The sequence below is a fragment of the Catharus ustulatus genome, chromosome 18 (genome assembly GCF_009819885.2).
Source record: "Catharus ustulatus isolate bCatUst1 chromosome 18, bCatUst1.pri.v2, whole genome shotgun sequence".
Lineage (NCBI taxonomy): Eukaryota > Metazoa > Chordata > Aves > Passeriformes > Turdidae > Catharus > Catharus ustulatus.
Genome location: NC_046238.1, coordinates 7,015,818 through 7,028,978, shown reverse-complemented (window position 1 = coordinate 7,028,978; position 13,161 = coordinate 7,015,818). Strand labels below are relative to the sequence as shown.

Here is a 13,161-nt window from a genome sequence, read left to right as displayed (position 1 = left end):
GGTGACTCCTGCCTGATGTTATTACCTTCTCTTCTTCCCCTCTTACTTCAGAATACTTAAATGACTTCAAGACATTTCCATTCCTGTTTAGGTTAACTGACCTGTGTTTACAGTTCATGGATAGCAACCATCCTTGCAAGTCTGCATTCTCAAAGAGCAAAGTTGAGAGACCCCCTCAGTGAAATAATTGCTCTGGGTAACATTTGGCTGAAGAATGTTTTAGTCATCTAAACTAAATGATGATCATTCAATATGCTGATCACTTTAGCTGTTCTACACATTAAAAGGAAGTAAGTATTTTTAGAATTATCTCAGTGGAATAAGGTGCTTTTTTTTGTGCAAGTCAGTCTGATCATTAGACTTTCCTATGGAGTAGACTGCCAAGTGAAGATTTTTTTTACAAGTTCTAATCCATTTTGTATAAAGAAGGAAAATGCCACAGGGTTAAAGTGCTAGTCTGCAATTAGTACAAATTTTCTGCTTGCTTCAGGTTTAGAAAGAGGCTATATAGCCATGCTTAGTGATCCAGCCTTTGGTGGTATGAATGGTTTTGTGTGTATATGCTGAATGGATGGATGAATGAGGACTCCTGAGTGATGACTTCAACTTAAAAATTGTTAAATTTTGACAAGCATCAAAATAGTATCTTAACAGCTAGTTCAGGTCTTAAAGAAGTCTACTTATAAAAATTAATTCAAACTAGTTCTCTCTAGATCCCACGTTAATTATTTTGAAGACTACACTAATCTGTTGGGGTTTTTTTCTCCAAGAATAAGTTTGCATTAGTAACACTAAATGTCTCATTCACAAATTGCAAACACTCACAATTTGTTGTGTTTTAACACTAAATGTGATTTTTTTTTTCCCCCCTGTATAATAAGGTAGCTTGTATCAAACACAAATTCTCAATGACACGAAAACCTCAGAAAATTAAAATTCTTCTCAACACCATGCAGATAGGAGAATGTTGAAAATTCTTAATTTTGATGCAACATGCTCAAGGAATACCTGTATGTAAAGGGAAGAAATATGAGTCTGAGTAGTCCTTTGGGTTTTGCTGCTAAGTGTTGTTACCAGTTTGAGTGTGTTGTCCTCTGGTGGACGCTGTGTCTGGCTCACAGAGTTGTGCTGAACTCTGACATCCCTCAGCACTGCTGGGCCTTGTGCTGCATTCCTTCACATAACTCGGTGAAAAACTAAACCTTTCTCTAAAGAAAAGACTCCAAATCAGAGTTCAGAAAACTCAGCTTGAAACCTTAGTAATATTAAATTGCACCTATTTGTGTAGAAATGGAGACAGTAATGGAGATTACATTATAAATCTCCCTGCTGGGTTTTGATGTGTACAAATTGCCATCGGCTTTCAGTGCCAAGTCCTGAGACAGTGGGTGATCATTGAAACAACCCCAAACCTCTCCAGTTAACTTCCCATTGCTGTCTGTATTTACACTCTCCTGTTCCCAGGACACCCATCTGTCCTGGCTGCTCTAGAGTGTTTCTAGCAAGCTGTGTTTTCTGAGGTGTCCATGGCAAACCAGTGTTTTAATTTTGATTAGCCAAACTAATTTCAAAGTGTTTTTACATTGCTGAGGTCATGTGTAAACTTTAACTAGTTTAGTGAAATTAAGTGTGTGTAAAGGATTTTATTTTATTTTATGATGGTTTATTTAGGATCTACTTTAAAGGTCTGCCTAATTAGATTTATCTAGAATTACTCTTTATAATAGAAAGAACAGGAATTACCAGTTTTTTACCAACCTTAACTAAATCTTTGATAATGTATCATTTTCAGAGTAAGGAGCTAAGGAAAACTTAACTGCAACAGATCAGAATTATTTTGCTTGAGGAAGAGAAGTTTGAAGTAGTGAGATGTAAAGTGGATTCTACATGTAAGTGATTTCTCAGGCTCTAGTTCATGTGAAAACAAGGAGCTTTTCAAGTAAGCAGCTTGTGCAAGTAAGAATAAGGAAAGAGATCTTGAGGTTGTGAATACTGACAAGTGCAGGAGCAAAAATCTTCCTAATATTTGAGAGGTGAGTAGTGTTAGTATCTAGAGCTATGCATCAGATTTATGACCACTACATATTTATCATATTCAAGTTTAGATATGGAATATCTTTGTCCACTTAAGCCACATTGCACACTAACCACTGACCTGTTCATATCTGTAAGACTTGTCAAACTAGTTTGCTGTAGTCTCCTAGTGAAAATGCAACCTACATCAGATCCATAAATAAATTACATTTGTAGTAATGTGCTTTTTTAAAAGTATTAAGTATTAAGGGTACAGGTAATGTTTTTGAGGTGTATTTTCTGTTATACCAATATAATATTTTAAGTACAAAGAAAGTGCTAGCACAAATCTAAATTAGATGTTACATACAACAAATTTATTTTGTGGAAAGTGTCTGACTACTGCAAGTATTTAATCAACTTTACAGTCTTAAACATGTTTCCAACTTTCAAACTGGAAAAGTCCAGCTTGTTGTTTATCAGTCTTGACTCTACAAATTTACATCAGCTGATTCACTGTATTGTAGATATGAACTGCTGTATCAAGATGTGTAATTTACTCTCAACCTAAGAGATGAGCTAATGGTGTCATGAGCTCTTGCCCATGCATGTTGTGCTGGCTGGCCTAATTTCAAATAGTTTAAATTTCATCATTTTCTAACGGCTATTGTAAACATCAACAAAGATGGATTGGACATTAAAATGACTGAATATTTTGTATGCTTAGAGGATAGATCTCAAGACTATTCTAACAGGTATAATTAAAGTCACATTGCTTCATATAAATAGTGCTTATCAGTTTTAGCATCTTGTTTGCTGGTTTATGAGCACTGTTGGCTTGCAGAGTTTTTCAGCAGCATCATTTAGAGTGATGCTTCCTTTAGAGGAGTAGAATTGCACTTAACTAATGGTTTTAAACAGGATGGTTAGTGAATCTTAAAAAGTGCTTGGAGGCTTACCTCATTCTGATGCAAGTAGTTTTTTGTGAGGATCATTTAGGAATCAGTCTGCAGAGTTACCAAAATCTCATAGTAAATGCAACTTGATGTGCCCCACCACTGCTGTTGGGAAATAAACCAGATCTGTTCTTGGCAAATGCCATCCCATGAAAAATATCCATTGGAATCATCTAGAAAATTGTCATAAATCTGTTAAGGCTACTGAGAAGTCATTATTAGGCAATAATTTCTTGATTTATCTGGTAAGAAATAAACAACTAAATGAAAATTGTCATATTAAAGTTCCAGTTGGTAACTTACTAGGCCTGGCTTGTACCCAGAACTGTCTGGCCCTTGCTTGGACTTTTGGCAGCACTGTGCAGCACAAGATGATCCAGGTGTCTCTGTTCAGAGCACTGTAAATTTGAGGGGAAAACCAGTTTTTATTAAACAACAAATTGGTGATCCTAGGGGGTTCTCCCAACGACCCTGAACAATTTGCAGGTCACCTGTACTACATAGGCTGGCAACTACATTTGTTGTTGTAAGAAAATGCAGTAAGAAAAGTATAATTCTTTATTGTGGTCACTGTTTAATGGCAACAGCAAATAAAATATTCCAGGGATATTCAGTACTTTCAAGTGTGCAAAATAAAATAATTTTCTTAATCACGTAGCTAAGATTTCCAGCTAAAATTAGTGCTGTGACTTGATACAAAAATTGCATGGCTTTCAGGCTCTCTTGATTCTTGCTCTGTTGTGAGTTTCCTTTCATCTTACCAGCTCTGAGAGGGGTACCCTGCCATGTGGCTCCGATACAGCTTCTGTGGTTGGCCCTTCCTCCTTTGGGGTAAAACCTCAGAGTAAAATCTTGCAAGAAGACATGCAATTACTAGCCATGCTCTGCCAGATTATTTTTAGATTGTTCTTTGTAGCTGTGTTTGTTCTTTGTCATTAAATCTTTCCCTAACTCATGCTGCCATTGCTGTTTACCTCAGTGCTGCCAAAATCTTCTGGCACGCTAATAATGTGTGAATCCAGAAACTGCAGTCCTTGAAAGAAAGGTGTTCCAGGAGAGCAATTGTGAGACATGCCTGTTCTGCTTTAGTCAAGTCCTCCTCAGACATCCTTAGTGTTTGACAGGTAAAGTCATCTGACTGCTTTAAATATACTTGGCTTGTAATAACGAGATTGAGTGTTGCTCAGCAGTGCTTTGTGCTGGCTTGAAAACAGAGCGTTCTTGAGAACTGGAGTGTTGGTGGGAAGGACATGAGGTGAACTGTGGGAACTGTTGGACACAAAATTACAGAAAATTACTGCTTTCTGATAGGTAATCTGCAATGTGCACCAGAAAAAAAGTAATACCAAAGCCCAAGTCAGCATAACACCACAGCCTTGTAACATGGAATGTCTCAGCCCTCTTTTGGAAAAGCTGGGTCTGCATGACTGCACAGCACAGGTGTCATGACCCACAGGATGATTGTGCAGCCCAAACCAGGCTGGCACTGTGATCTTCAAGATCAGTTCAGTTTGGAGGTGCACCTCTTCTTGTTGCTTATGAAAGGTACAATTCTTTGTGTCCTGTCACAGTTATCTTTAGTCTCCCTCTAGACAAGTATTGTGTGATTGGGATATTAAAAAAAAGCCTAAGTTGCTTGCTACTGAAAGCCTCCTTTCAGAACAGGAATGGCTTGAAAGATTGGCCCAACAAATGGGGGCTGATACAGCAAGATTGAATCAGCATCGGTGTGTCAGAATGATGAAGGGAAAACTATTCTGAAGAGTGGGATGAGCAGAAGTGCTGAATCCTCCCCACTTGCAAAGCTGTCTTTGAGAAGCAGACTTTCTAGAGAGGAAAGAATCCTTAGGGGAGAATACAATTGAAAATAATGAGGTGCAGAGGAGGCATAGTCTCCTTAAGAATAACTCCACAATTCACATGAGGGAATGTTACTGTCCCAGGAAGGCTTCATCTTTAAAAATATTTAAATAAATCATCAAACTCAAGATATGTATCTTAAAATGAACTTGTGCATATTATTTCCCAGCTCATGCTAGAAACTTGACAGCATGCTTTTGTGGCTTACCTAGAAAGGAAACTTGCAGGTCCATGCTGAAATGCAGATATGACTGTCACTTGGGAGATAACTACTATTTTTACTATTTTTCGAGACCTAAGAAATGCATTTGAATAAATCTCATACTGTCCGTTACAGGATGCTGACCAAACTTCCTAAACACTCTATAATGCTGCTTAGGATAACATTTTCTAGATTAAAATAAAAATATCACTGGAAAATTATTCGGAGTTCTGTTTCTAACTTAAATTCTTCACCCAGACTGTTGCTTGAGTGAGAAGGAGGAAGATGATTAAACTGATGTAAGCAATGAAATCTCTGCTTTTGTCAAGTGTGCTAAACTGACTTGTGGCCCAGAGCATTAGGTGTGCTCCTGAAATGGATGTTGCAGCCCAGCTTTGTTGAAAAGGGACCCAGCTGGCTCCTTGGAGGCCATTCAGCAATACGCATCAGACCTGGTAAGGGAAGGTGGTGGAGAGATTTGCTTTCCAGGTGTGCCTTTGATCTGATTTAGCATGCTCATGTAGCTGCACCTGAAGCCTTTCAGCTTCGTATGCAGAGCCTGGTTCTGCATAAAATTGTTGACCTTTTGATTAGTTATAAGGGGTTTGAGAATAATTAATTACAATAAGCTGGCATGACAAGGAGTAGTGAAGCATAGGAAACGTTCAGTCCCCCAAGCATGCAAAAATAACTAGGTAGATGTTTTTCTTCCTGTTCCTTAAAAATCTGTGTCTGGAGATGATTTTAAGTTGCCTTGTGGCTTTAGTCCCTTTTGGATAAGACTTTTTTTTCTTTTTTTTTTTTTTTTTTTTTTATGCAGGGCAGTTGTTAGCAAAGGCTGAGATTTCACATAGCCATATGTCCTCAGGCTGGAACTTGCTGGCTTTGCTTTTGTAAAAGCTGATGCTCAAAATTTGAGTTTTTGTTTGGTTTGTGCTTGTGGGGGTATTTTTTTTGCAAACTGCAAAGTTGAGGACCCTTACAGATTTTTGATTGAGTTTTACTTGTTCTGTTCTTAAGACTTCTAGGACTGTGGAACTAATCAAGTCTCTTAAAACAATAAATGATTAATGCTCGTTCTGAACAGCACTGCAGTGCATGCCTTCTAGGGCAAGCTTGCTTTTAACAACAGCCAGCAGATGCTGCAAATGTGGCTTTTGTGTTAGGCAGGGGTTACTTTATCTGCATGTTGGCAGCTGCAGAAGAGGGATTAGCTGAGAAAGAAAGCAGGAGGGAGGGTGTAAGATGTATGCAGTTCCTGGTCTTGATTTTCAAACTTGCAAGTGGCCTTGAACCCTTCTTTTCATCGGACGGTTTCCTTGAGACAGGCGAGCTGCTGGGTGGTGCCCCCGGGTGTGAACAGAGGAGCCATTCTCACACAGCTCTTGGGAAAGCTGATTCGGTGAACTTTCTGTGTTACCTTAAATTACCTCTTCTGTCTGCCTCCTGATGCTAATGGACAGATTTGAAAAGAACAGAGTGTAGTGCGATTTCAGTTATGTTTGCACTCAGTTATGGATCCTGGAATCAGCTAAATTTGGCAGAGTGCAGTAGTTCCCTTAATACTGTGACTGTGGGTGCAGCCGAACGAAAAGCAGGGCTTGTCAGGGTTTATTCCCCGAACGAGCAGCTTGGCGTGCAGCTGGCCGTGTCGTGCAGGGCCCCGCTCCGCGGCTGCCGCCTGCAATCCCCGCGCCCGCAGCCCCTCTGGAGCCGCTGCTGCTCAGGGAGCTGCTGCTGCAGGAGCTCCAGCGTCCCACACAGCGCCCTGCGGAGCTCATCTTTCTTTTTTTGGGGGGAGGTGTCTTGTAGAAAGGACAGAATTGGGGCCCCTCTGTCTGCCGGGGTTGCCCCGCTGTCGGAGGCCTCGGCCGCCCTTCCGCGGGGCTGTGCCGGCTGCGCGCCCCGCTCCCCTCTCCCCGCAGCGCTACCTTAAGGGGCTGGTTGACATCAGCCGAGTGGGCTGGGCGGTGTGGGTGGGATTTCCTGTGCTGGAGGTCAGCTGCTCCCGTCCCTCTCCCGTCCCTCCCAGCCGCCCGGGTCCCGCTCTCCCCGCGCCGGAGGGACCCGCATCCTCCCGGCTCCCTCCTCTCGGGTTGGATTTACATAGTGATGTGTAAACTACAGGATGCCCAGCAGCACTGGAAAGAGGTTTAAACCTACGAAATACATCCCGGTCTCCACAGCAGCTGCCTTATTAGTGGGTTCGACTACTTTATTTTTTGTTTTCACGTAAGTACGGCTCTGGCGGAGGGGGGGCCCGGGCTGGGGCCGCCCGGCCGGCGGGGGGAGGCGGCCGGGCTTGACAGCGCTCCAGGCCCTGCGCTGCCGGTCCCGCTCCCCGCCTGCCGCTGCTATCCCTGCCCGGCTTTGGTTCGCCGAGGCTCACCATCTCTCCCCATCATAAAATGTGCCTGACAGTCAGATCCACCATTTCACGGCACGTAAAACCCCATCAGCCTGCCGCAGCTGCCGGCTGTGTGCATCAGGGCTGCCCGAGCCCCGCAGCCCCCGTGCCCGTGTGTGCAGTGCACGGCAGGGAAGCGCAGCCCCGGCCGCGCCGCTGCCGACAGGCGTGGATGCAGCCTGGCTCAGCTGGCCGGTCTGTGCTCCGGGAGGGAGAGCTGGCCTCTCCCGTCAATCTCCGCCTGTCTCAGCGTTTATCCGGCACAGCCTTTTGAAGTGCAAGGAATCCTATTCTAAGCATTACCGATTTTACATATTTTTATGTAACTGTTCCTAGAAGCTTGAGGAGCTAATGAACAAATTTACATTTGCTTGAAGGAAAGACGAGGAAACTTTTCCTCTCTCTGTTTCTTCTCCTCTCGTTCCCTTCTCCCTTAAACGCAGAATGAAGCTGTGACTGTCGGCTTGCAGCTCTCCGGTAGTTATATTAATATGTGAGTGCTGTAGTGCTTCGGCTGTTTCCCTTTCCACACTCGAGTTCTGTGGCTCGCTAACCCTTCCTGTGCGGGGGTAGCGGCACCCTCCCTGCAGAGATGCTACAAAACTGTGCTCTGAAAGGAGCTTTGGCTGAGCTGCCTTTGGGAAGGTGGAAACATGGCTATTGCATATTAAGATTTATTGTTTCACTTATTTTGGGACTCTGTTTTCCTTGTTTTGCCGTTGCTATTTTTTAACTGAGCTTAGTGAAGCTGTTGAAAGCAGAAGGCTCTATAAGAGTGGGAGTATGTGTCTGTGTCATTATCTTTTGTGGTTTGGCTGTGATATGATTCTCGATGTTTCAAAATGCTCGTCACTGGTATGGTAATCTCAATATAGGATTTCAGAATAAAATGTAAATGTTATTTTGTCTAACAGTTTCTTAAATCAGAACGGATTTTGACACTGAGTTTTGCTCTTGATGTAATGTGCATTGATTTTCCTTGTTTTCAGTGCATTTGATATGAAGTACGGATAAATCCTTTCAGGATATTACACTGTTTCAAGAACTGGTCAAGTCTCAAGAGCCTGTACAAGTATCAGCCTCTCATTCATCATTTGGGCATCTAATTATAGTTTGGTGCTCACAGGCAAACACAGGACATAAGTTGGCTTTTGTGATGAACTTGGTTGACACCAGAGTGGTGAATATTAAATGGTAAAAAAAAAAGGGGCCTTAATGCCAGCATTTATTTTTCCGGCTGCTTGAGGAATGGATGTATGCTAAGATTGTTTTGGAAGCTGTATGTTTGTTTTCATATGATACTTCCAGTGTAGAGCTGCAAATTGCTTAGTGATGTAAGACTTTCCTGGTAACACAGTTGTTGTTGAAACATCCTTTTGGCAGCAGGACATCAGCTGAGATGCTTGTTTTACAATTTGTGTGGAAGAAGCAATTGCCTTTAATCTATTAACGGATCTGAAACTTCACTCTGTTCCTTCTGTTATCAGTGAATAATTACATGCAAAATGAAGTATTTTAGGGATCTCTCCATATTGTAACTTGGCCTGTGTATCTTGAAGTGTTAGTAAATTTTTCGAGGATTGTCCCAGACATACGTTCTCTGCTGCTGCCAAGTCTTGTGTGTAATAAAAGTAACACATAATTGAGCAACTGTTGTCAGGCAGAATCTGAAGTCCTGTCCATTCAGAAATACTCAGATGAGTTTGTATGGGATTGGTGGTGTTTTTCATGCTGAGCAGTTTTAGTAAAATCTATCTTTTTTGTGGAATCAAAGCAAGCCATATGCATGAGATTAGTTTCTTTTGTGTGGTGGTGGGTTTTTTCCCCCCTTTTCTGAGCGTTTCAATTTTTTATCTTTTTCCACAGGCAGTGTTTTGTCTCCTGAAGATCTTTTTGTTGTGATATGTTATTAAAGGCTGAGGTAGGCCTGAATTTTCAGGTGTGTTGATTTGTACAACTCATTTGATGTTGGATAGAGCTCTGAAACACAGCAGTTGAAACACTGGCCTAAAATTGTTTTAGCATTTTAACAGTGCTTTTGATACAATCCATGCTTTCTTGTCATGAGACTAGAACTTAATCAGATGAAGATTTAAATGTGTTTATTAATTCCTTATTTGTGTCATCAAGCTCTCAGGCTGCTGTGTTAATGAAGTAACCTGTGTATAAATACATGAAACTGATGATGGACGGGATTCCTATCAAATTTTGGGTGCAGATCTCCTCAGTGGGATGTCAGGGATTAGAGCAATTTTGGTGCAGTGGAATTGAATAATAAAAGATAAAATATGTGGAGAAATTGAATAAATGTTTTTAAACCACTCACTGAATAGAAAAACTAAGCTTTTTAGGGCACTGGAAACATTTCTGAGTAACACGTATGAAAACAGAGCATCTGACTTGGCCTTTTCCCTAGACACGTTTGTGGTCTCATGCCACACATTATTAGTGTCTTCTGCTGGATGAAAAGCTCTTTGAACTTGAAGGCCAGGGTTAGCTTTTTAGCAATGTGGTCTTTATTTTTAGCTTTTTTTTCCAAACACCTTTGCTAAAAAGCAGCACATAAAATGTTTGAAATACACAACGTCTGCTATTAGTTCATCGTGGTGCTGATCAGTGGTACTGTTATACTTTAGGAAAATTCCATTTTAGATTATCCTTTATTCTTTTTCTTCAGCAAAGCATTTAGGATTTACTGTATCACTGCTATATTTCTTCTGGTTTTATGAGGGGGAACTAAACTATTTAGCTATCAAGATTATTGCCTGGAAAGGCAACTAAATATTGCAGTTGTATTATCGCAGGCTTTTAGCACTCCATGTGTGTTCCTTCAGTAATAAATACAGTGTCTGAGTAGGTGGTCTAATTTGTCACAGTGGGAGAGTAAACAAGCATTAACTCTAAGCATTATGAAGGAACATATCAATAATGTTGTATAGAATGATTAAGTTAATTTACTTATATGAGCAAATCAAATGGTGTAATGAAGAAATAATTCTTCACATAGGACAACTCCAGTGATTCCGTTCTAGCAAACCTGAACTTTTTTTTACCAAAATAATTTTTTCTTCATATTTCTCATAAGGCTTTTTATTAGAGGTATCAATTTAACCTATTTCAGTGAAGTCTGGACTCTCATGCCTTGGGCTACCAAGTGTTGTGATGTAAACCTAATCATGTTCATTCAAAGACCCTGAGTTTCAAGAGCTTATTTTAAGTTGTGCAATTCAGTGCTAGCAGAGAATGCAGCTTAATTGTCAGCAAGCAGAATGTCACCTGTGAACAGTTGGAATCAGTGATCTAAAAGGATTTTTCCAACCTAAAGGGTTCTATAATTATTCTGGAGCTAATAGTTCTCTTCACCTGCTTAAATTGGCTACTTACTGTAGGTGTTGGTGCTGAGAACTGAGTTCAGCAGCTGCAATGCCTGTGTCTGGAGATTACACAGCCAGCTGAAAGCATATGGTTTTAAGGGGAAACTGTGGCTCATTTTAGTAAGGAGAAAAAAGCTCATCATTCTCTCACTGAATATTGTAGGCCTGAAGTTTCTGATAAAATACCCATTTTCAGACTATTTTCTGTAGCATGCAGCCTCTTGAGCATCTTTGAAATACAATAGAAACATGTAATTCATAACAAAGGTCTAGGTACCACTACTCCTTTGATATAATGGTAGTAACACTGATGTATATTATTTCTTTAAATGGGATAATAAAATGGGTAATTTTCTGTGTGAAGTGAAAGCACAAATAAGGTGAAAACTCATTCAGTCAGTACTGAAAATGAGAACAACTTTGTTCTTAAGAGTCATAATGGGAGATAATCATAGATACACACCACAGACATCTGCAATTGGCACTCTAATGCAGTCTGTGACACAGGGAGTCTAATACCAATAACCTTCAGGAAACAATTGAGGAGTGATAAATTGGTGTAGAAGAGCAACTGAAGTCGAAGTCGCAGTAGGGGTGGAAAGAAAGCAGAGAAATAGCCTAAACCTGTGCTGTTCAGATGGCACAAGGAGGAAGAATGGCTGGTGGGCTGTGCTCCATAGCAGGGCTGCTGGATTTATCTTAACTGGGAGGAAAGTTTGGCTTCAGTTAATGAATATTTAAAGAAAAATTGGTGTTCCTCCCACATTTGTATATCGTGTTACTGCATTTCATGAACTAGAAAGACTCAGCATTTCTGTAGTTAGATATATATGAATCCAGATGCACTTATGATACATTCACCCCTTAAATCATAAGCACTGCCCCCTTCTTGCAGTTATCTGATCCTGCACTGCAACAGCCTTAAATAGGCAATACCACTTTAAAGTTTAAAACTATCATAACCCTCCTGGATGGTAGTTAATGAAAATACAGTGATATGTATACCTAAAGTTCTTGAACTGTCTGTTACATCTTTTCCTCCCATCATTTGCATATGTTCACAGATCAAAAAGGGAAAAAACAGTCTACTATTTTCACTTGGGTTTGTTTAGTCACTAGCAAAGGCCAAGATGATAGACCATCTTTGCTTTAGTGAATTTGATTTGTATCCAAAGATGTTTTCCTTGCCTAAAGTATTTAGTTCCATATGTGCAGATGTTCACTTCTGCCAGTTCAGTGTTCTGATTTCAGATAGATCAAATGATAAAATGTGATTTAAAATGTATATTGCAGATGTTACAGAGCTTCATCTGCAACACAGGTGTGTTTTATACCAGCCTAGAGGAAATAGAACTGAATTCTGAGAAGTAGATGCACAATAAAGAAAATAAAGATAAAATTGTAGCTCAGATTGTTTTATCTTGATATGCTGCTGGACATCACGAATTCTGCCTTAGAGTGTGGTCTTGCATCCTTCTTATGGTTTGGCTTCTGCCTAATAGCTTGCTGAAGGCTGCCTGTGGATCTGGGAGAGCTCTGGTGGCATTTGCTTGTGCTGTGTGGTGCCGGAAGTTCCAGGTGTGCTGTGGTGTGTATGAGAGCACATGGAAACACTGTCACTCCACAAATCCACTTCCCCCCCATCCTAACCAGATGATCCTATCAGGTATCCTTGGCATTCCGAAAGCTTTGGAGCACAAAGCTCCTCCACCTTGTCTGTTTGCAGCCATGCTAGGGGGCTGTTTGACAGTGGTAATGCTAATAATGAAACAGAACCATTTCCCCCTCCTTGAACGTTCTTTCCACACCATTCTCCACTACTTGGAATATTAATGTATTTCTGATTTTTCTTTTATTTTTTTGCTTTCCATATGCCAAACCCAGAAATAGCTGGAACTGATAGGGAGCAGCTTCACTGAGAGCCATGCTGGTGACACTGCACAGGGGAAAAGAGTGTGCATCAGTTTAATCAGGTGAATTTTAAAACTGACTTCACAGTCACATACTGATTTCAAGCAGTGCAGTTCAGCCTCCTGAGATACCTTAACATTTTCCATGTTAAATGCATCTTTAATGGCAGGTTTTTCCTGTCCACTCTCCCTGCAATCCAAAAGAGGTAAAGCTTGCCTGGTTGACCTGAGTCATCTCAGTTGTCATGTCTGTAAACTTCTGAAAAATATTTACTTTTGCTATGACAAAGAAATGTCCTTTCAAGCTGTGGCAATTTCATATTGCTATAACATTTTTGGAAATAGAATCTAGACAAACTTGTCATTCTAGATAAGACAGGCAGTCTCAACAGGAAAATATATTTAACTGAAGTGTGAAAAGTTTTTGGTTTTAGCTAGT

General features: G+C 40.7%; 1 protein-coding gene across 3 annotated transcripts in view; it reads left to right on the top strand.

Annotated features, from left to right (window-relative positions):
• Window positions 1-7,029: 7,029 nt before the first annotated feature.
• The window catches only part of ZDHHC8 (zinc finger DHHC-type palmitoyltransferase 8), a 109,631-nt gene continuing 103,499 nt past the window's right edge, over window positions 7,030-13,161 (top strand). For all 3 annotated transcript variants that reach the window (XR_004419673.2, XR_004419674.2, XM_033075798.2), the window contains exon 1: window positions 7,030-7,263. Coding sequence is in view for 1 of the 3 variants with exons in the window: in XM_033075798.2 (XP_032931689.1) it covers window positions 7,160-7,263 (104 nt within the window). In the remaining 2 variants the exon portion in view is untranslated. The remainder of the gene's footprint in view (window positions 7,264-13,161) is intronic.